The sequence below is a fragment of the Pelecanus crispus genome, chromosome 9, assembly GCF_030463565.1.
Source record: "Pelecanus crispus isolate bPelCri1 chromosome 9, bPelCri1.pri, whole genome shotgun sequence".
Lineage (NCBI taxonomy): Eukaryota > Metazoa > Chordata > Aves > Pelecaniformes > Pelecanidae > Pelecanus > Pelecanus crispus.
Window position 1 is genome coordinate 39,301,627 of NC_134651.1, and position 23,492 is coordinate 39,325,118.

General features: G+C 57.7%; 2 protein-coding genes across 2 annotated transcripts in view; one reads left to right on the forward strand and one right to left on the reverse strand.

Annotated features, from left to right (window-relative positions):
• The first annotated feature begins 5,023 nt into the window (after positions 1 to 5,023).
• BARHL1 (BarH like homeobox 1) lies at positions 5,024 to 11,234 on the forward strand. The gene is made up of 3 exons (XM_075717028.1): positions 5,024 to 5,474; positions 8,928 to 9,150; positions 10,940 to 11,234. The coding sequence occupies exons 1-3, from the start codon at positions 5,024 to 5,026 to the stop codon at positions 11,232 to 11,234; spliced, it is 969 nt and encodes a 322-aa protein (XP_075573143.1).
• A 7,079-nt stretch (positions 11,235 to 18,313) lies between these two features.
• Positions 18,314 to 23,492, reverse strand: part of DDX31 (DEAD-box helicase 31) — a 51,834-nt gene continuing 46,655 nt past the window's right edge. The window contains 1 exon segment of the mRNA XM_075717139.1: positions 18,314 to 18,727. Within this exon segment, the coding sequence (XP_075573254.1) occupies positions 18,580 to 18,727 (148 nt within the window). The 3' untranslated portion in view covers positions 18,314 to 18,579.

Consider the following 23,492-nt stretch of genomic DNA (forward strand, 5'->3'; position numbering starts at 1 on the left):
TTTTGGTACAGGCATCTAAATAAAACCCATCTAAAATAACTGGGAGGATAACAGTAGGGTTTGCCATGCTGGCAGGGGTGGATTATAACCAGAGACCTTCCCCACCTCCCCAGGGAGAGACAAAGCAGGGCCTTAAATGACTCCTCTTGATAAAAACGATGCTGTTTACAAGCGTGTGAGAAACCCAGGCACGAGGTTTGCCCTGCTGCCTGGCGGAGCCACGTTCGGCTCTTGGTCCAGGCCCAGCATCTGCGCCTGCCTGCGGCAACCGCTCAGGGCCTTGGGGCGTGCACAGGGAAGGGAGCATCTCCAGCGAGTCCTGCGCGGCTGGAGAAGGGCTGGCAAACAAACGGGGTGCGAACCGAGCCCACGCAGACCTGCTGACTTGGGACAGGTCCAAGAAGCCCCCAAAGAGATCAGAAACCCAAAAAAGCGACAGCCGAGTCAAAGAAAGTGCGTTCAGGAGGAGACACCGCTCCGTGGGGCTTGTAGCCGACAGACCTGTCCCACTGCGCCCCGAAATCTTGGTCAGAGTTGTGCCCCAAATGGTCCCAGTCTTACAGCTCGGCTGGGCTGTCCGGCGGGAGCACAGGGCACCCACTCCCCGCTGCATCGGCACCCACTCCCCACTGCATCGGCACCCACTCCCCGCTGCATCGGCACCCACTCCCTGCTGCATCGGCACCCACTCCCTGCTGCATCGGCACCCACTCCCCACTGCATCGGCACCCACTCCCCGCTGCATCGGCACCCACTCCCTGCTGCATCGGCACCCACTCCCCACTGCATCGGCACCCACTCCCCGCTGCATCGGCACCCACTCCCTGCTGCATCGGCACCCACTCCCCGCTGCATCGGCACCCACTCCCCGCTGCATTGGCACCCACGCCTGGGGAAGGACCACCCTGCCCTGCCCGGCCGGGGGGTGAGGGCTGGAGCCGGCCGGGCGGCCTCGTGTGCCTCCCCCCCGCCCCAGGTGCCACCTCGGACCGGTCCCCACCGCGGCCCCCGCTCCCCCCCGCCCCCCCCGTGGCCAAGCTCACCGTGGGGCGCAGCCGAGCCGCAAGCCGGGCGTCCCCCCCCGCTCCCCCCGGCCCCAGCGGAGCCCGGTGCGGGGGTCCCGACCCCCGCGCAGCCCCGGCCGCCCTCCGGCACCGGACGCTCCTTGTCCTGCAGTGACACCCACCGGTAAAGGGGGTTTTAACGCTGCTGCCGCCGCTTCCCCACCGCCGGGCCCTGCTCCCCCACGCCACGGCGACCCTCGGCTGACTGTCCCCCCGCTTTCTGCCCTTTCCCCCCACCCCGAGCCGCCCTGCCCTCCTCTCCCTCTCATGAAGATTCCCGTTTCGTTACCGGAGCATCCCGCCGGAGCCCGTCGCTACCGAGCATCCCTCCCTGCGCCTGCCTGAGCACGGCCTTCCCGAGCACCCACGCTGGGTTCAGACGGGAGTTCAGCACAACGGAGCCTCCGGGGATTTCCCTCCCTAAGCCAGGCCCTTTCGGGGTGCTGCCCTGTGCACCACCAGCCGATATTTCTAGACTGACTCTTGCTGTAGCCATTGCCACAGCCCAGCACCCCAGGCCCTCCGACCCCTGGCCCAGCTGCGGGGGTAGCACCCCCAGCCCCGTCAGGGCTCTCCCCAAATCCCAAGGCCCCAGGAATGCTCAGGGTCAGCCCAGCCCCATGGCCCCAGGGTCAAACCCACACCAGCACTGGTGCTAGGAGATCCTGACCCTGCCCATTGGCAGCACTGGATGAGGTGGGATGCACGGCAGCTCCCAAAGCTGTCGGAGTCCTTAGAGCCAACCCTGGGGTGCAACCGGGACTTGTGAGGTGACTGGAAACGCAGCTGGCATCAGGGATCTCCCCTTGTCTAGTGCATGCCCATGTATTTGTGAACAGCAACAGTCTAGGAAATGGGATTTAAGGGCAGACACGCATGGGGAAGGCAGGGTACGCTGCTCAGACGTCTGTACGGGGGATTTCCTACCTGTGCTGGGAGCCGCAGACACATCATTCGGACCCTGCTCGTTCAGTGTCCAGTGATGTAGGGGGGACACCGCGCACAGGCAGAATGGGGCACGGTTCTGCCTTGGGGAGCCTGGTTCTGAAGTGAATTAATAATGATAATATTAATAATTCATATTAATTAATGTAATCCACAGTGACATTAGAACACGAGTAGCAAGTGCATCTGTAGCTGCCAGGAGCTCCAAGTGTGGCCTAGGAGTGACGGTCTCTGTCCCCCGGGCCTTGGCTGGGGATGGCACAATACAGCGTCTGCTCAGGGATGCGGATTGGATCCCCCCAGCCCCCCCCAAAATCTTGCACAGCATCAGAGAGTGGATCTGATCTGGAAACTTCCTTGCGGTTGTTTGAAGGTGCTTTATTCGAGAAAAGGAAATACAGCAGCAGCCCCACCAGCCCAAACCTGTTCCGGGGTGGCTGATCCACATCCTGATTCCAAACCCCCTTCCCAGCCCTGCTCCATCTTCTAGTCCCATTCCTGGTCCCAAACACAACCTCAGCGCTGGTGCTGATCCCAGCGCCCATCTCCATCCCAACCGGGGTCTACTGGCCGGACAGGGAGCCTGCAGGAGCCCGGGAGCCAGCGCAGCCACGTTGCAAAGAGCTGGGAAACCCCACGGGGGGTCTCTGCCCCATTTCCCACCGGGACCGGCTCCCGCACATCTGTTGCTTCAATCGAGCCTAAACCCACGCTTGGCCCAGCCCTGCCCGGGGAGGCGGGTGCCCCAAAACCACCCCCCCAGCAGAGCAAGACCGCTTCAGCCTGGCCCCCAGCCCCCGCGCTGCGCCGGGAGGGAGGCAGGGCGGAGCAGGAGGGAGCCTTCGCCCCAGGGGCAGGGAGGACGAGCAGCCCCCGGCGCCGGGCCTGTGGCACCCCCGGGGTGGGGGCAGGCTGGGCCCGGGGCGGAGGCTGATTTGGTCCCCGGCCTTAGCCTCCTGTAAGGCTCTTTTGTTCCGCTGCCCCCATCCCAGCCGCCCCGAGCCTGCAGGGCCGAGGGCAGGAGGTGCGGGGGGCCCTGCCTGCGCCGCTGCCCGACAGCTGGCAGCCGGGCTTCCCGGGGGCGGGGGGGGGTCTCCCCTCGCCGATCGCCTCCAAGCTGCCGGCCAAGGGCGGCTTTGGAAGAGGGACAAGATGCAGCTGCCCGGCCGGGAAGAGGGGGAAGAGAGGAAATCGAGCATTTGAGAAATAACCGGCGGCGTCGCTTTAAAGCGGCGCAGCTTCACGCACCCGGGTGTGGACGTTTTCCTCATCTCGGCGGCGAAGGGTCTACCCCCAGGAAAAGCCCCTAAATAAACCCTCGAGGAGGCGGGAGCCAGTCCGACCGGGAGGAAGGTGGGAGTCCTGCGTGGAGCCGGTCCCTCTCCAGCCTGGGAGATCAACGGCAGCGAAACCCCCGACGGGGCGGGCGGGAGGAAACTCGGTGTCTCCGGGAGAAACGGGCAGGGAGCGGGCAGGGCGGGCAGCCCGCGCTGGGGCCATCGCGGTTTTATTTAAAAAAAACAGGATTGAGGGCAGGAAAAATGCACCCTGAGCGCGGTCCCTTCCCAGTTGCACCAGTAGGCACGGCCGCTGGGAGACCGGGGGGGGGCCATGCCCGGGCCCCGCCGCGCTGCGCTGGGGAGGCGGCTGCCCGGCCGAGGCCCCCTCCGCTCCTTCCCCCCCCCCGATTTCGAGGGGATTCAACGAAATTCGTAGCTCCGAGGCTCACCTCGGGCTCAGAGCAGCCGCCTCCGCCTTGGGGCTTTGGGGAGGGTTTCGGTGCTTTTCTTTTTCTTTTTCTCTTTTTTTTTTAAAATTTTTATTATTATTTTAACGCCCAGCAAAACTTTCCCTGCCGGCAGATCGGCTAATCGCGGGGGGGGAGGCGAGCAGAAAGCAGCAACCCCTCGACATCGCCCCCGACTTCCACCGCCCCCCCCCCCCCGCGGCTAATCACCCCATTACGAGCCCCATCATCGGGATAATGACAGCAAAAGAGGGCGGAAACCTCCCGGAAAGCGCGGGGATCCGGGCGGCAATTAATTCCCGTTAATCAAGCTGCAAGGTGTCGCCGCCGGGGAGTGACATCCCCCAAAACGCCTCGCGGCCAATGGGCGCGTTCACACGGGTGGGGGGGGGGGGGGGGTGGTGTGTGTGGGGGGGTGCTGGGGTCCTCGAGCCGGAGTGGCACAAGTTGGGGTTTTTCTCCCCATTCTCTCCCCTCTCCCCCCCCGGGGAGGGCGCGGGCCCCGCCGCTGTCCGCGGTGCTGAAGGCGGCACCGGGCGCTGTCCGCGGTGCTGAAGCCGCCGCCGGCTCCGGAGCTACTCCGGTTCCCCCCCCCCCCCCCCCGGCGCTGTCCGCGGTGCTGGCGGGGAAGGGGGGCTCGGCGGCCGCCCGACGGCTGGCCACCCCCTCCGCCCTCCCCTCGCCCTTCCCCATTGATTTGTGGATCATTAAGTGGTTAAGGCGCTGCGAAGCTTCACTATCGATCGCTGCCTCCCCACCTCCGGCTGGGAGCCCCCGCGCTGCCCCCCGGCCCCGCGCCGCCGCCGCTCCGGGCGAGGGTGGGGTGGCCGGGTAAGGGGCCGGGACCCCGGCTGAGGTTGGGGTCCGTCCGTCCCCCCCCCCCCCGACCACCACCCCCACCACCCACCCCACCCCCTTCGCGGCCAAAGTTTGACTCTGCCTCCCTCTCCCCCCTCTTCTGTCTGTCTGTCTGTGAGTGCAGCTGGGCGCGATGCTGAAGACGGAGCAGCCCTGGATGTAACGCGCGGCGCCTCGGAGAGCCTTGCAGCAATTGTTGCCCGGATCCCAGTCTGAACTTTGCTCTTTTAATTTTTTGGTTTTTGGTTTTTTTTCATTTTACTTCCCCCCGCTCCTTTTTTTCCTTTTGCTTCCCCCCGCCTCCCCCCCCCCCCCCACCTCCCCGTTATTGTTAATTATCATTATCAAACCGCTTCCGCCGCGCCCTCCCCGCCAATGCCCGTGTGAGCGCCGGCACCTCGCGGGGGCCATGGAGGGCTCCACCGGGTTTGGGATCGACTCCATCCTCTCCCACCGAGCCGGCAGCCCGGCCGTGCCCAAGGGGGACCCGCTGGTGGGCGACGGCCGGTCCCCGCTGGAGCTGAGCCCCCGCTCGGAGGGCAGCAGCGGGTGCCCCTCGCCCCGCTCGCCGGGCCGCGAGTGCCTGGAGGCGGCGGTGCCGCGGCCGGGCCTGGATGCGCACCTCCAGCCGGGGCAGGTCTCGGCTCCCTCCCAGTCCCGGACCGTCACCTCCTCCTTCCTCATCAGAGACATCCTGGCCGACTGCAAGCCCCTGGCCGCCTGCGCGCCTTACTCCAGCACCAATGGACCTCACGGCGGGCAGGAGCCGGCGGGCAGGATCCCCACCAAGCCCGGCGAGGACTTTAGGGAGAAAATGGAAAAAACCACCAGCAGCTCCTCCTCGGACTCGGAGTACAAAGGTAAGCGCCGCTCACCCCGCTGGACTCGGGGCGGCCCGGACCCAAAGCCCCCGGCAGCCCCGAAGCCCCCCCGGTGCGCCGGCAGCTCGCTGCGGGGCCGGCCCCGGCGCGCCCCGGTGATGGGGAGGGGGTCGCGGCACCGGTCGCCCCCGGAACGACCGCGGGGTGGGCGCCAACTCGGGAAAACTTGGGGGTTCGGGGCTCGGTGGGGCTCGGCCCGGTGGAGGGGGTTGGGGCGATGGGTGCTTCGCCAAACGCGCCCGGGGGATCCGCCGGGCTGTTTTCCGCGGGGAAGAGCTGGCTGTTTCGTTCCTACCGGCGGGGAAAGGGGAGAGGAGAACCGGGGGCGGATTTCTGCCTGGGGGAATTTAAAAAAAAAAAAAAAAAAAAAAGGAAAACAATAATAAAATAATGACGGATTTGCCGGGTATTTTCCCTGCTCCGGTGAGAAACGAACAAGCAAGTCGGCGGGGTTTGATTCGATTTGTATTATTTTTATTATTATTTTGGAGATGGTTTGAAAACGAGCACGGCAGACAGGGAGCCCCGGGCCGCATCCAGGGCGCCGGCGGGGAGCGGGGCTGGATGCGGCGGCCGCTCGCCCCGGGCCGGGGGCTTCGGCCTCCCGGGCCCCGGCAGCCCCTTGCCGGCCTCCCCCTGCGGCGGCCGGGGCTTGGGGGGGCACGGGAACAGCACGGGGGGCTTGGGGTCGGTCCTCGCCCCCCGGAGCCGTTTATCCCGGCTGCCTTCACCCATCCCGGCCCCCAGCACCCCTGCAAAAACTTTCACCCGGGAAAAATTGTTTGCCGGGTGTTTGCGAGGGGAAGGCGAGGGTACTCAGCTGGGGAAGGAGGGGGAGAAAGGGCAGGTGATGGCTCCTGACGGGGCTGCTGGATTTTGGGGCGGGGGGCTGGCAGGAAAGGGGGGACTGGCCGAGCCCCGGCCCGGCTGCAAATGTTCCTCCCGGAGCCGTCGCGCTGAAACCCGGTTCACGGAGAAAAAAAAAAAAAAAAAAAAAAAAAAAATCACCCAAAAGAGCCTCCAAGCGCGGCGGGGGGGTTTTTCGCTCTGAACGAAGGACGGAGCCCGGGGTCGGTGCCAGGGCTGGAAGCGACCCGGGAGAACGGCTGGGATCGGCCCCGCCGTTCCGCAGGGCCGGGGCGCGGAGCAGCCGCCGCTCCCACCGCGGCGGTTTGGTTTCGCCTCCTACATCCCCCACCCCGAATTCCTTCGGCTTTTCTCCCCTTCCCCCAAATCTCCGAGAGGGGAAAAAAACGAGGGAGGGGGAGAAGAAACGCGGGGTCTCCGCACCCCCCTAAGCCGGCCGAGCCAGTGCTGGGGGGGGCGGTTTTTGGGGGGGGGTCCGTTACCGCAGCCGCGCTCGGCTCCTCTCCTGCCCCTGCGACGGGGCAGCCACGGCCACGGGAAACAAGCCGCTTAAATGTGGGGAGGGGGAAACAGCTTTTAAATCGGGGGGAAAACACCGGTTAAATTGGCGGAAAAACACCGCGTAAATGGGGGGGAAAACACAGCTTAAATGGGGGAAATACGGTTTAAATGGGGGAAAACACAGCTTAAATGGGGGAAACAGAGCTTAAATGGGGGAAACACGGTTTAAATGGGGGAAACACAGCTTAAATGGGGGAGACACGGTTTAAATGGGGGAAACGGAGCTTAAATGGGGGAGACACGGTTTAAATGGGTGAAAACACAGTTTAAATGGGGAGGAAGCCACAGCTTAAATGAAGCTAAAACCACCGCGTAGATGAGGGTAAAACCACGGTTTCGATGGGGTAGCGGGTGAGGGTCCCCGATCCCAACGCGATCCTTTTTTTTTTTTTTTTTTTCTGCTTTGGAAACAGCCTTTCCTGGGGCAAAACGCCCCTGCTGCGCCCCGCAAAGGGGCTGCGGGCCGGGCCTAACCCGCAGCGGCGGCGGCAAGATTTGGCCCGTGCCAAAATGCCGGAAAAAAATTAATTTTTTTTTTTTCTTTTTTTTTTTTTTTAAGCTAGGAATAGCCGGGGGAGAGAGCCGGAGCCGGCCAGGGAAGCCGCCGCCGCCGCCGAGCTCGGCCCTTTGGCGAGCGGAAACTTTTTAGGAGCCGAGGATGAGCCCGGGGAGCCGGGATTTGCCTTCCCCGGCGTGCGGGAGGCCGGACCCGGCTTTCCTCGGCGGAAAAACTCCGCACAAAGTTTGGGGCCTTTCCCGGGAGGGAGTGGGGCCGGGTCCCCCCCCCCCCGGTCCGGATCCGGCCCCTGCCCGGCGGTGCCGCCGCTGTCCCCGGGAGCCGGAGCCGGGGCTCCGCGGTCAGGGCTGGTCCCCGGCTCGGGCTTTGCCTCCTCGGCCAGAGCCGGGGTTTCTGGTTGAAGGGTTTCGCTCCCCGGTGGCTCAATTAACCGGATTATTGTCTTCCTACAGAGAGAAACCAGCCCGCGTTCGGCTGCAGCCCTGTCCCTGCTCACCCCCGCCACCAGCAAATTTAACATAAACCCCGGAAAAAAAAATCCCAAACGCCGCCGATTTGTATAAACTGGGCCTTTTTCCTACATAATCTTCTCCAGGAGGGTGGAGAAGGCGAGCACAAACACGGATTTATTCCCCCCCACCTGCCTCTTTTTTTTTTTTCCCTGCTCGGAAATTTTCCCGTCACCTCCTAATATTTCACGGCGTAAATCCCCGCATCTCTCCGCCGGTGCGTATGGACCGACCGCGGTAACGAACCGCCGCCAGCCCGTCTCATTGGGAATTTTTTTAAGATATATATGGGCAGGGGCGCGGGCTGGCGGAGCCCCTGCCCCGGTATTTCGTTGTGCGCCCTGGGGAGGGGAGGTTTGTTCCGTGCCCCGGCAGCATCCCCGGGAGGACGGAGGCTGCTCCGAGGAGAGGGAGAAGCAGCATCACCCCGGCGGCTTTCCCCTCCCAAAATGTGCGCTCACAATTTTCATTTTGGGTTGGTTTGGGTTTGGGTTTAAAAAAAGAAAAAAAGAAAAAAAAAAAAAACAAGAGAGAGAGAGAGAAAAAAAAGAAAGGGGGGGGGGGATAAAAGCCATCCAAGCATGGAGAAGGCTGTTGGGTTTGGGGGGAATAAGCCCAGAGCCGGCTCCTGCCCCGTGAGAAATGGGGGTGAGGGGGGCGCGGGGGCTTTTCGGGGTGGGAGCGCGGCGGGGCCGGGCCGGGCCCCCCGCAGCACCGCCCGGAGCCCCGGGCCCGCTCCCAGGCCCTTGGGACGGGGAAAGGCCGGGCGCGGCTCGGGGACCCGTGTGTCCCCCGTGGGCAGCCGGGGTTAAAATTTACGGGGGTGCCGAGCGAAGGCGCCGTGAGCCCGAGCCGGTGCCTGAGCTCGTCCCCTCCGGCTTAGGGCTGCGGTGGGTTACCCCCCCCCCCGCCTTTTTGGAGGGTTTTCCCCTTCCCTTCCTGCCCTGACCGGGCCTCTCTTCCTCCCTCTCGGCCCAGTGAAAGAAGAAGGGGACCGAGAGATCTCCAGCTCCCGGGACAGCCCCCCGGTGCGGCTGAAAAAGCCGCGCAAAGCCCGCACCGCCTTCACCGACCATCAGCTGGCCCAGCTGGAGCGCAGCTTCGAGAGGCAAAAATACCTGAGCGTGCAGGACAGGATGGAGCTGGCGGCCTCCCTCAACCTCACCGACACGCAGGTGAAAACGTGGTACCAGAACAGAAGGTAAAAATGCACCGTTCCCTCCTGCCCACAGTGCCGGGGTCCCATCCTGCCCCTCTCCCCGGCCCCGCACCCCCAAACCGGGCAGGGCTTTTGCACCCCACAGCCACCCCGTCCCTCCTGGCACCAGGAAAGATGCGCCCCCACCCCCAGCACCCCGGGACTGCCTGTGCCCCGGGGGCTTTCACCCCAAAGTAAGGGGCAGAAACGGGATACAGAGGCAGGACAGGTCGGGGGGGGTGGGGGGGGCAATCCGTGCCCCCAGCCCCGGCAAGGCAGGACCAGGCTTCCAGCTAAACACAACAGCATAACACATCGTCCCATCAATAATAGATCCCAATTACTGCTTTGGGCATCAATAATTAACGCCCCTTACAGTAATGACACAATTATTATTATGATGAATAATTTACTGGTGGAAATAGGTTTAGCGCTGAAGCGACAAATCTGTGAAAGGGCTGGAGGCGTGCGATGGCTTCGGGGGCTTTTCCCGGCCACCCCCGGCGGCGTTTCCCCAGTCCGGCCATTGCCATCGCGAAACGAGGGACCCCCGGCTGCAGCCCCCGCCCCATTCCCCCCCCCCCCGCCCCGATTTTCACCCTCCCTCTCCCTCATTTCCATCGCCATCCGCAAAGATCCCCGATTTATCAGGGCGGCGGGGCTTTGGGGGAGTTTCGGGGCGGCGGGGGCTGTGCGTTCACCCCCTCTCTCCCCAAATCCCTCCCGTAAGGACACGCCGGAGCCGGGCCGGTGCTCCCAGCCCCTTCCCCAGCCCCGCTCCCCGGCCAGCCCGGCCCGCCGGCGGCCCCGTGGGCGAGATCCCGGGGCCGGGGCTTCTCCGTGAGATCCGGCACCCACCCTCCCCACATACGCACACATTCCTACATGTACGTATATATGCATTTATATGAAAAATATACGTATACACACATATATATGCCGCAAACGAATGCCCCGGGGCGCTGCCCCACGCGTGTCCCCCCGCGGGGGTCCCGCACCGCCCGGCCCGGCCCCGGCAGCCCCAGCCCGGGGAGGGGGTCCCGGAGCCCCGGGCGGCGGAGCGGGGCCGCGGCGGGCTCGGGCCGGAGCATTCGCGGCGGCGGCGGCGGTGGGGCTGCCGGGGGGGGGGGGGACGGACGCCCCCCGTGTCCCACACGAGGTGCCACAGGCAGGTCGTAATTCGCAATCCGGGATTTACACCCCAGGAAGGGACTGAAACGTTGATACCGATTTATATCGCAACGTTTTACCCTCCGCCACCGGATCCCAGCCGGGCTGCGGCTCCGGTGCCTCCGGGGAGGCTCCGTGGGCGCTCACGCCGGGCTGCCGCGGCGGGGACACCGGGAGATAAACTCCCTCGCCCCGTTAACGGGGTCTGCGTCCCCCTGCACCGGACCGCTCCCCCGCATCGCATCCCATCCCATCGGATCGCATCCCATCGGATCGCGTTCCATCCCATCGGATCGCGTTCCAATCCCATCGGATCCCGTCCCATCGGATCCCATACCATCGGATTCCGTCCCATCGGATCCCATCCCACCGGATCCCATCGGATCCCATCCCACCGGATCCCATCGGATCCCATCCCATCGGATCCCATCCCACCCCATCCCATCGCATCCCTGCCGTACGGGGGGGCTGGCCCCGGGAGCCAGCGGCGGGGAGAAGGGATGCGCAAGGAGAGCAGAGCCCCGGGGAAAGGGGGTGCGCAAGGGGTAAAAAAAAGCCCCGGGAGCGGCTTTTGGAGCATCCCTCCCTCCTTGACCCCCTTCTCTCGACTTGTCCCCTCCAGGACCAAGTGGAAAAGGCAGACGGCGGTGGGCCTGGAGCTGCTGGCCGAGGCTGGCAACTACTCCGCGCTCCAGAGGATGTTCCCCTCGCCCTACTTCTACCCGCAGAGTTTGGTCTCCAACCTGGACCCCGGCGCCGCTCTCTACCTGTACCGCGGACCCAGCGCACCCCCCCCCGCCCTACAGAGACCCTTGGTGCCCCGCATCCTCATCCACGGACTGCAGGGCGGCAGCGAGCCCCCGCCGCCCCTGCCCCCGCTGCCCGGCGTCCTGCCCCGGGCCGCGCAGCCCCGGTGAGCCCCGGCCGCCCGGGCAGCCCCGCCGGCACCCCCCGGCCCGGGGGGGCGGAGGGGACCACCCCAGCTCTGGGGCCGCCAGCAAGCCACAGACTCCCGCTCATCCCCAAATATATATATATATATATAAATGAGACCTCCCCCCCCTCCTTTTTTTAAATATCTATAAAGAACGCAAGAAGCAAGGGCAGGTCGGCAGGACGGAGGGCCGGCGGAGCTGCCCCCCACCCCCGCGGGGCACTCGCCGCCGTACCCCCCCGGTGCCCCCCCCCGGGACGGCGCCGGGAGCACGGGCAGGGGCCGGCTGCTCCGGGGGGGCTTTGCCTCTCCGCTCCCTCCCCAGGAACTGCCGGGGGGGCCGAGCCGCCCCTGCCGCGGAGGGCTGCGGGGAGCCCCCTCCCCGCCTTCCCCCGCTCCCGGGGCACCGGCCCCGCCGCCGGGAAGGGCCGCGGGGGGGGGGGGGGGGGGCGGGCCGCTGGCCCCCACCCGCCGCCGCAGCGGGATTTTGGGACGTCCGTAACTTAAAAAAAACACAAAACAAAAAAGCGGCGAAATGTAAATACGGTGCGCAAAATGTATATGAATTATTTATTTGTGAACCCTGAGGGCGTATTTGTGTAAGTGGTTCTTGTCAGTCTGTATGCCGGGGCCGGCCCGGCCGGGGCGGGGGGGGTGGGGGGGGGGGGGCTCGGGGCGCCGCTCCCGCTCCCCCCCCCCCCCCCCCCCCTTTTTTAAATGTGGAAATAAAACTTCTTTACAAACAAACGGGTCTCGCCTCCGCCGGCCCTTTCTTCCACTCCTGCTTGTTTGCTCTGGCGGATCAGCCGCCGCCGAGGGAAAGGGAAAAGCAAAGAGGAGTTTTCCCACCTCCCATGGCAGGCGGCCGCAGGGAGCTCCCCACCGGGGCTCGGTTCCCCCCCCGGGGCTCGGTTCTCCCCCCCGGGGCTCGGTTCCCCCCCCGGGACTCGGTTCCCCCCCCCGGGGCTCGGTTCCCGCCCCGGGGCTCGGTTCTCCCCCGGGGCTCGGTTCCCCCCCGGGGCTCGGTTCCCCCCCGGGCCCGGCCCCAGTGCAGGCATGCGGGTCCGGTCGCTCCGCCGCGGGGCTGGGGGCTGCGGGGAGACGGGGCCGGGGCGGGGGGGGGAGCGGGGCGATGCCGGCCGGCCCGGTGATAGCCGCGGCACTGGTGAATTATTAACGCTAATCTTAAGTGTATAATTGCCGAAGTGCTTTAAATGATCGCTTTGGAAAATGGATTGTTTCCACCCCTTAAAAGTGTCGCTCATCTGGCCGCGGCCAGCGAGCCCGGCAGCTGGTCCCCGGGACAGCCGGGCAGCGGCTCGCCGTCTCGGGGAGCCGACAGATGGGCTGCGGGCTCAGCCCCCCCGGCCCGCCGCTCCCCCCGGCCCTCCTCCATCCCCCCGGCCCTCCTCCGTACCCCCCCGGCCCTCCTCCGCCCCCCCCGGCCCTCCTCCTCCTCCGCCCCCCCCGCCCTCCAGCATCCCCCAGCTCCCCGGGGCCGGGTCCCAGCCCGATGCCCCCGGCCCGGCGGCCCCGGGAGCTTTGCCCCGGCACCCCCGAGCCCCCCGGCCCCGCCGGGAGGGTGATTGTCGGCTCGGCCAAATGCACAGCCACGCCTGGAGGCGAGAGCCCCCGGCCTTTGTGGACCGGGCTGTTTCCTTTGCATGTGAATGGGGGAGTTTGGTAAATCCCCGGGCCCCGGCTGGGGCGAGGAGGAGGAGGAAGGGGGGCGGGGGGGGGTCGCTCCCAGCTCGGGGTTAATGAAGTGGGAAAGGAGTCTTTCAGAGAGGCCTGCAAACAACTCCCCTCCCCGGGCAACAACCCCCCGTCCCAAATCCTACATGGATTGACTTAAACCCAGGGGATAAGTGCTTTAAATTAATCTCATTGAATAAGAATGAGGCCAAACAAAACTCTTTAAAATCATATTAAAAATCTATCAAAGGACAACTTGCAGTGGGTGTGCTTTTCATTTTGTGAGTGCAAAGGCAAGGAGCATACAGCAGCCTTCCTCCCATTTACACAGCAGGAATGTGAATCAAAGACATTCTCTAATATTTAATTGTCCTTGTAGCCGTAGCAGATTCCTCCTCTTACATTAATGAAGTACAAGGCTTCGTTACACGTTTGTAATTGCAATATTTAAATTTGCCATTTCACATCTGGAAGAAGCTGGAAACTCCTCCGTAACGGCGGGGCTGAGGGAGAGGGTCCAGTTTGCGTTAGGAGGACGGTAGGAGAGAGCGGGGCAGAGTCCAGAGGAAACCTCCGCTCCAGGAAGGGGGAATGGAGTGGGGCAGAGTCCCGAGGAAAGCTCCGCTCCAGGAAGGAGGAATGGCCATGCCGGGTCTGGCTGGGGAAGGAAAGAGAGCAGAGGGGAAGCGAGGGCTGGAGCTGTCTCCTCCAGGGAGATCTTGAGCAAGGCAAGCTTCAAAATAAATCAGTTTAGGGAAGACACTACACGCTGTCGGCTCTCGTCAGAGAGCACCGCGCTTGCTACACGAGCAGCATCTTGTGCGGGAAGATCTCAGCAGCCCCAAAAGCTGCTGAAGGACCAGCCTCACCTCCAGCTTGCATGCAGGGCTGAGGTGGGACCCTGCCGTCCACCAGCAGAACCCACCAGCGCTGGTCCTGCACCTACAGCAGCCCCAGACCGGGCTGGAAACGCTGCTCATTTCCAGAGGCGGGTGCCAGGTGGACATGATCCCGGCAAATCCTCAGGGGTGGGACATGCTGTGCTGGGTTGAAATTAGATGAAGCAGTAAAAATGGTGCAGCTAAGAAGGAGCACCAGTCCCATTGAGGAAACCTTTGGAATATTGCACCAGTTCTGCTCCACCGATTTCCGCTGGGGAACAGACTCAACAGGCAGGCCGTGGTGGTTGGTTCCTGTCGGCTCCAGGCTCTGGATCCAAGACACAAACCAGTCAGTGCAGCGGGTTTGCCAGGACTGAACACAATCCTGGCTCTCAAGCCCCTTCTGGGCTTTTACGCATCTTGAGGGCCACCTTCCTCCCCTCCCGACACAGCTTTAACCAGGACCACCACCCTGGGAACACAAAGAACGAAAGCAGGCCAACGCACACAAGTTCAATGAAATCAGCAGTTCCTTCTAGCCGAGATATTTTATGGTTTCATCTGAACACCAAACAAAAATATTCCAGAGTGGAAAGCCCAGAACAATTGGTGCTTTTCCTGTCCTCTCCCCAGGCTTTCTGGAGAAAAGAAATTGTTGTAAACAGGGAAGTTCTGCTGCTTTCTATCCTGCTTAGTTATGGGTGCTTCCCTACGGCGGGCTACCGGTGCTAAGGTGTCTTGTGTTTGACCCAAATGCTGAAAGCTGGTGTTCAACTGTGACCCTTGTGCCAAGGTGACATCCTCACTTTTTGCTATCCCAAAACCTCAAGATGTTCCAGCTGCAGAGGAGAGGAGGATGTGGGCTCCTATTGCTGGAAAAGGACATGGAGCCAAAAGAGAGCAAAGGCACAAGGGCATCTCCTGGGAGAGGCAGGACTCCAGGCGTGAGAGCAGGGAGCAGAGGAGCAGCAAGGAAGGCAAACCCAAGCCAAATCCAGGTCTGACTCACAGGCAGCTTTATATAAAAGCTCCCTGGTGCCATTATTCAATCCTAGAATCATTTAGGTTGGAAAAGACCTTGAAGATCATCCAGTCCAACCATTAACCTAACACTACCAAGTCCACCACTAAACCAATTAAGGGTAGAGTAGCAATTTCATGTTTCCTGGCTTGGTGGCTGGATTATTTTTGAATGAAAATAAAAACTAGGAATCATTAAGGTTGGAATATTCCCAGACCAAACGCAGAAACTTCAAGGTGCAGGGCAGCAAGGCCCCTAGCCTTCACAATTAAGACAAGAAAGCAACCCTGACCAAAGCCAACGCCAGGGCAGTCAAAGGAAGCTGCAGGTTCACCGAACGCTGCCAAGAGCCGATCTTCCCGCCCTTACGAGCTGCGTAGGCAGCTCCGACCCAGCCGAGACCCTTGCAACACACGGCACGTACCTCAGAGCAAGAGGGGGCAAATTCAGGAGCAGTTCAGGGAGACGTCCGCCTGCTCCGTGCCAGGGCTGTGCCAAGGGAACCCACCCTGGCCCCCAGGAGCTCCTCCAGCGTTTGGGTGCTCAAGCAACCTGGGAGCCTCTGCACCCACAGCGCCCCGTCCCTGCTGCAGCTGCTGGAGTTCTGCAGCTCGGCCACCCCTGCTCCAGGCCAAGTACCGCACCCTGCCCTGCCTTGATGAAGAGATGCTTTGAGTTGAGTACAGGTCAACTCCAAACCTACCAGGTTCTTCCCGAACCGAGTGATGCACAAGGATAAAGCCAGCTCAGAGCCCATCTAGAGCTGCGAAAGTGTAAACAAGGGCAGAACTCGGTTCCTGCTGACCCCCCTACAATTCAACCACATTTTGCATGTTGGCCTTCAAGTTTATTACAAGCAAACTCAGCTTAGCTTCAGGTGTGCGTGCATTTAACAATTTCGCTTTCTTGTTTAGCAATCTCCTCCTCTTCCTTTCCCTAATCACGCAAGTAATCCGGAGCTATCTGCTAAAAGATGGTGAAGCTGAAAGAAAAAGGCATTCTATTTTTTTTTTTTCAAATCACATTATCCATCATAACCATTTGTAACGCTACATGCCCAGTTAATACAGACGGCGATGAGATTTCCTGACATCTCTCGCTGATGTGCTGTTGGCCTTTATTCCTATTATTATGAATTTGCCAATAGTCCCTATTAATTCATACGTGACAGTCAGCCAGGAGAAGGTCATATATTTTCCCCTCATGCACAAGATGAGCTCTTCCCAAACTTACACTCTCTGCATCACCCCCTCTGAGTCATTTTCATCCTCAGGGGCTTCTTTTCTGTTTAAGTTGACATTTGCCTTAAACCTGATTGCCATTCCAAACGGTACTCGTAACAAAATCAGGCAGGCTTTGTTGTTATTTTATCTTAATCTAATAAATGCTAGTAACTTCATTCTTTCTGCAACAACATAGTCAATTTTATATTGGAGCCTTTTTAACATCTTTCTTAAGTGTTCAGAAAAGTATTGCAGTAAAATCAGCATGTTTGATAATTGCCTGGCAGGAAAAAAAAATCATTTTGGTTCTCAGAAAGTACTTTCACTTCAGAAATTAAATACTTTTGGGCTGATTGCTTCCCTCCTACAATCCTTCGTATGACTCACTACAGCCCAAAGTAGGTGCCCGCAATTCTGTATTCACAAAGCGGGTATCATTTCATCTGGTTATACTCCCTTTGCAGTACTTTTTCCCTTCTGGCACCTAAAACTGCCACTGGATTTGAGCACTTTCTGGTCCTGTGTTAAACAACGTGCCCAGCTTGGGTCACGGGTGCGTTGCTCTTCCTCATCTCTTTCCTCGAGGAAGACACATGCAGGCAGCAGAGAGTTGTGTTTCAGTAGGGTTTTGCACCATTTTAAAGCATGTACTGCTTGGTGCTTGTGTTATAGGAAGTGCTGGAAGAAGCACAGCGAGGAAGACAGGGAGAGGGAGGTGGGTGCTCACCTGTACATCCTGCGGGAGTTTGTCAGTCTCCCACAGGCCTTGGGGAGCACCCGCTCTCCCCCACGCACCCCCACGCCTCGCCAACTCAAAGGGGAGTTTTGTCACGGACTTCGCTAGAGCTCGGGTTCCACTGCACGTGCTGGGTAACGGTGAGCAAGGGCCATGCTGCATATCCCTTTTCTCAGCACTCCCAATTCTCTGATGAGAAGGAAGAACAAGAAAAAAAGGCTTGGGAAAAGCTTGGGACGTGCTCAAAAAAGGCCTAGCCAAAGCAGAGTGAACCCCGAACGCCAGATTCTGGCAAGTGTTAGCAAGAGCCAGCAAAGGCTTTAATGTTCAGAAAGGCGAGACATTTCATACATACTCTGCGTTGTATAATTAGGTATGACAATATGCTGCAGGCAAGGAGAAGTTTGGAGATTGCTGGATTCCATGCTGGCTCCTTCCCACAGTGACAACATTTGTTCCCAAACTCAGGAGCTTTGACATGAAGTTTTGTGCCCATGAGCTCTGCCCCAAAGGGACCATGAGTCATTACACTGAAAAGCTCTTCACAGTCCTACCACTTGCACCGAAATCGGGGAGACTCCTTACAGGGGGCAATATCTGACTAACAATCGGTGTCCAGGGGCAGACCTTGCCCCAGCGCCCAAAAGACAGGAGAGAAGGCAGCAGCAACGTGGCTGCGTTACCCGAGTGTCGTGGTTTAGCCCCAGCCAGCAACTAAGCACCACGCAGCCGCTCGCTCACTCCCCCTACCCCGATGGGATGGGGGAGAGAATTGGAGGAGTAAGAGTGAGAAACACTCCTGGGCTGAGATAAGAACAGTTTAATAATTGAAATAAAGTAAAATAGTAATGCTAATAGTAACAGTATAATAATGATAATAATAATAATGATACACGAAGCAAGTGATGCACAATGCAATTGCTCACCACCCGCCGACCGATACCCAGACAGTTCCCGAGCAGCGATCGCCCCTCCCCGGCCAACCCCCCCAGTTTCTATACTGAGCATGACGTCATATGGTATGGAATAGCCCTTTGGTCAGTTTGGATCAACTATTCTGGCTGTGCCCCCTCCCAGTTTCTTGTGCGCCTGGCAGAGCATGGGAAGCTGAAAAAGTCCTTGACTAGCATAAGCAGTACTCAGCAACAACTAAAAACATCAGCCTGTTATCAACATTCTTCTCCTACTAAATCCAAAACACAGCACTATGCCTGCTGTTAGGAAGAAAATTAACTCTATCCCAGCCGAAACCAGGACACCGAGACAGGAGCAGAAGTGCCCCCCTGTATAGTGACAGGGGAAAGGGCAGCCTCCCCTCTCCTCTTAAACGTGCTCCTGGAAACCCCCTCCTCTGCCACTACTGTTTAGCTGGTTAAAAACAAGCAAGCAAGCAGACTGCGGAGTGTTCCTACAGGTCTTTTAAACGGGGAAGTATCTCCTGTCTGAGTACACTTGTCTCCCTTTCATGTTATAAAGACATCACATGTCTCTGAAAACCGTATTTAACCATTTTTATTTTTCTTGTAAAAACCACCTTAGAAACACGGTGCATCTTCAGGAAGCCACATTTAATTGCAGCAGTGCAACAGGACACGCCTGGATTCGATTCCACTTGGACCTATGGAACGAGGGGGAGGAGGCCAAGATCCCCAAGATCCCTCCCATATTTGCCTGATAAATTGAAACACTCCTCAGTTGATTTGGCAGGTCACCCTGACCCCCAGCTGAGGCGCTCAAGCAGGTTTTGCAGCCAATGACTGGAAGGTCCTGGCTTATGTTGGAATCTGCTGGTTGCCAGTTTTTCTCTGTTTTTTCTTCTTCTTGACCTTGGATACACCAGTGTCCATCCCACTGGAATATTCAGATCGCAAGATCTCAGCAAGGCGATGTTTGCTGTGGGTCTTCTTGAGAAGGTCAGACCTGGGCAGAGGGAAGAGAAGAGGAATTAGATTTCCTTCTCTTTGAAATGCTGCTAGGTAGGTTACTTATTTTACAGCTGTGGAAAGTGACATTTGCGCATTAGCAGAAGAACAGCTTCCTTTTCTTGAGGCTTGTTTTGAAATTCTGTCTCATGCAAAATTAGATATTGTTGTGACAGGTTTTCACAAAGGTGGCAAAATATCATGCCGTTTTTAAAAGCAAGCCTTTGTTCTGTACAAATGCTCTTGCAGGGGTGGCGGGGAGAAGGAGGGAAGGTTGTGCGCTGAAGGCTGATGAATTAGGTGACACAGCAGTTTGAAAATTATAATAATAATAATAATAATAAAACCTAACAGCCTTAAGACATTGAACAATGGAAACATTTTATAAACAGAGCTTAAATCCAGAGCTTGAAAACACAAAAAACCCCAAACAAACAAGCAAAACAACAACAACAACAACAAAAAGTCAAGAGTTTTAAACCCAACAGACTCTTTCCTTGCAGTGTCCTGCAGACACCACATGCACCTTACAGCCTCCCTCTCCAGAGACCGGCTTTTGCAAAGGTAGCTGCGTTCTGCCCGGCCACTCAACATGGATCTCCCTGTAGCCCTAAACCGCCAGCTATAAATATAAAACCCCACTCAGCATTTTTCTACCACACATTCTGCCACTGTCGTGCTCTGTGACCTTGGGCAAATCTCGTCCTCGTTGCTGCTGTCACCCTCGCTTTCTGTTTAAACTGCAATCTCTTCAGTGCAGGACCTGTCGTTCCCTACCCATGGTCCTGGGCACAATGAGATACTCACAGCTATTGGTGTCTGTGCATCCCACTCTCCTCCTTATAATAAAGATCAGTAACAGATCTCAAAAATTTCCAGAGAAGTGAACAGAAATCTATCTGTCCCTCTAAATATGAGGGAACTGAACAGAAGGCCCACATGCACGCCAGCATGCATTTAGGACAATTCATGGACCTCAGCGGTCCTGAAGGTTGCAGCCTTATAGCACCGCCTCTCCTAGTTTCTTCAGGTGTCCAGAACTGTGCTGGGGATCACAGGAGAAGGAAGGAAGCATTTTTGGCTGCAGCAACAGATCAATCCATTCATCAGGTCAAACACACAAAGAAGGGAAGGGAAGGGAAGCAAACTCTTGGCTGTCTGGGGTATTTGCTTGCCCCCTTCCCACAGCTTGTTTTCCATCCTTGTGTAGGTTCCATGGCTGGAGTGGGTTTGGGAGGATGGATCAGAATCATAGAATCATTTAGGTTGGAAAAGACCCTTAAGATCATCCAGTCCAACCATTAACCTAACATTACCAAGTCCATCACTAAACCAATCAAGGGTAGAGTAATAATTTCATGTTTCCTGGTTTGGTGGCTGGATTATTTTTTAATGAAAGTAAACCTAGGAATCACTAAGGTTGGAAAGGATCTCTAAGATCATCAGTCCAACCATCAACCCAACACCCCCATGCCCACTAAACCATGTCCCAGAGTGCCACGTCTGCCCGTTGTTTGAACACTTCCAGGGATGGTGACTCCACCACCTCTCTGGGCAGCCTGTTCCAATGCTTGGCCACTGTTTCAGTAAAGAAATTTTTCCTAATATCCAATCTAAACCTCCCCTGACGCAGCTTGAGCCCATTTCCTCTCAGCCTATCACTTGTTACTTGGGAGGAGACCAACACCCACCTCACTACAACCTCCTTTCAGGTAGCTGTAGAGAGCGATAAGGTCTCCCCTTCAGCATCCTCTTCTCCAGGCTAAACAACCCCAGTTCCCTCAGCCGCTCCTCATCAGACTTGTTCTCCAGACCCTTCACCAGCTTTGTTGCCCTTCTCCGGACACGCTCCAGCACCTCAATGTCCTTCTTGTACTGAGGGGCCCCAAACTGGAATGATAAGGATGGTGTGATGATTACCACTGAAAGACTGTTTTCCCTAGAAGCAGCCTGAAGACACAGGTGAGAATACTCTGCTACCTTCGGTGTAGTCTCCATTCTCACACTAATTAAACATTCAAGCTCTGCGTTGGCAGAAGGGCTAGAGACCGGACATACCGGAGAAATAAGACACACAGCCACCACGCGGTTTGAACCCACAGAAACCAAGGCAAAAAGACAGAATCAACTCAAAAGCGACCGTACAGCTAATGAAGCAAACGTGCTGTTGGTAAAGCCGTACCTGCAGCACCTCCACAGCAAATGTGCCTTGTCAACCTGCCTTCCTGAATGCACGAGCCACAGCAGCATGGAGGGATGCTTGTGGGTGCACGCACCATTTTTTGGACTGGATGATCCTTCCAACCAGCCCAGCTCTGCAGCAAAAACTTTGTAGTGCAGCTGTATCCACTGCTCAGTCCCCTCCATCATTTGATAAAGTTTCTATTTGACACTTTCATTGTGTCTCCGAGCATTTACTACAGTAATTTGAGGGTTACCAAGCAACAGATCAGTTTACTTAACAACAGGGAACTATCTGCTGCAAAAGGACAAGTAATCCACCAGTAGCTGCCGGGCTGAGTTTCAGCTCAGCAGGGAGGTTGTCCAACACTTTATTATCAATCAGGTGAAATCATTGTCCAATTAGTAAATCAATACCCCCTGCTGTGGTGATCAGCTGTACACAGAAAAGCAAGGATGCAGGGAAAAGGGAGGTTTCTCCCTCTAACCAGGGCCACAAAAATCAATGGAGCTGTGCTGTGGAACCTGTGCAGAGAAGAAAAGCAGCTGTCAAGGCCCTGTTTAACCATGAGATGGAAGAGCCATGGGCAACAGCAACAGCGACAGCACACCAGGAAAAGTGCACCAGGTCAGAATCCCTGGCCGGATTTGGATTCCTGCTGTAAACCTGTAAATTCCCCTCTCTACTCAACTGGTGAAAGTCTCTGGGGCTTTGCCAGAGCAGTCAAGATAACATCCGTGAGGAAAAGCGCCCTGTGGTTATGAGACACAGCCCAGGAGAACAGAGCGAGACCTTGATACTCACACCCTCTGAGCATCCTTGGGCAAGGTATTTAATCTCTTTGGCCTTCATGTCCATTCTCCCACCTCATAACCCAGGATGACTGCATTTTCCCTGTTGCTGAAGGCTACTGTGATGTTAATTTAAGAGAGCTGTGTGGCAATACTGGATACTGTGGCACAAAGCTTCACAGAAAGGCTGTAAATGTAAGATGCATTTGCAACACAGACAGAACCCATGTTCCCATCACTGGATAAACACATGGATTGTCAGCATCTCTTTCTGTGAGCTCATGTCTAGATATCACACTATATTGAGCCCTAATGAGAACGCTTCATGTTGATAACGGGCAGAGAAATCCCCAGCCCTTTAAATCCCTCCCTCCAAACACAACAGTCAGTCTTAGGTGGGGAACTACAAAACAGTGCAGCTAAGGGGAACTTGCAGGGGAAAAAAAGATTCGCTAATGACTGACCCATCCCAATGTGCTACAGTGCCAAGATTTCAGCAGGGCTTAAAGGCGAAAGGAATGTTCAAATGGATGAGAAAATGGCCACTTTTATTAGCTGGGGGAAAATGAGACAGGAATAGAGAACTCATAACTCAGAAAATGGAACAGCCCCAACATGCGAGTTAGGAAGAACCTGTCCCTGAACACAAGCTATTTGACTTCTCTGCGTTACTGTCCAGCACACTGGGTGTTGAGTGCTGTGACATATTGGATGCCAGGGAGAAGCACCACTGGACTACTACTCTTTTATGCTAGATCTGGGGTATCAGGACTCCCATAAAAGACAGACAGGAATTGGTAAGTAGTCAGAGGAGCCAGCAGAGATGAGTTTGCACCACCACCTAACTTCAAGTGGGGGAGACATCATTCCTTCATTTGCAAGGCTTAGCCCTAGACCCAACCACCGCTTTGGGCTTTATGTTCCAGGTACAGGGCAAAAACCATATCACCCCAAGATCTATCTAATCACCTCATTATCAAGGGGAGAGAAAGGTGCTTTGCACAGTGAGGAAGGGAAGGCAGAGAGCCTAGTAATTGCTTGGCGCAGTCTGAGAAAACTCCCCTCCTCCTCATGGAGACAGAGGAAGGAATAAAAGACCCAAGTTTACAGCTGCCTGTGCACATCTGTAATTAGGTTGCAACCTCACAAAAGCCGGTACCGAGAGCCTCAGCAGAGAGACAATAAGGAAACAGAGAACTGTCCCCAGATGACTTTGTTATATCCTGAAAGGCTGGGAAAGACCAGGCCAGAGACAAACTTTTAAAGACAAAAAAAAGCTCTGTCCTCCTCCAGAAAACTGGAATGATTTTATTCACTCTTTAAACATGAGAAACTCATGAATCTTTCTAAATACATCACTGAATGATGAAAAGGCAGGAGACGAGCATCTGGAAGAAACAAGAGAGAAAAAGAGTCCAACAAAGGAAAGAGAATGAAATCCTTCTCTCCTCTGCTTCAGTTTCCTTCTGCCTCCATCTGCAGAGCCACTCCCAGCATGCTGCTCCCCTTCCCCATCCCACTCAGGAGCTGCAGTGGTCTGCAGGGGTGCTGGTGCTGCCCAACCCTCCACCTCAGAGGAAATCTGAATGATTTGGACCAGTCTCCTTTTCTGGCCCCTTGACTCTCAACTCTGCTTTGCTCAAGAGCATCAGAAAAGATTCAAGGCAAATCTTTTTCTTTCACATCATGGAAAAGCCCCAAAACCCCAAAGACGTGAATGCAGCATAGATGATTAGCCTGCAATCCTCTCTGTTGTTTCCAGCTCTGTTTTCTGCTCTGCCACACGATAC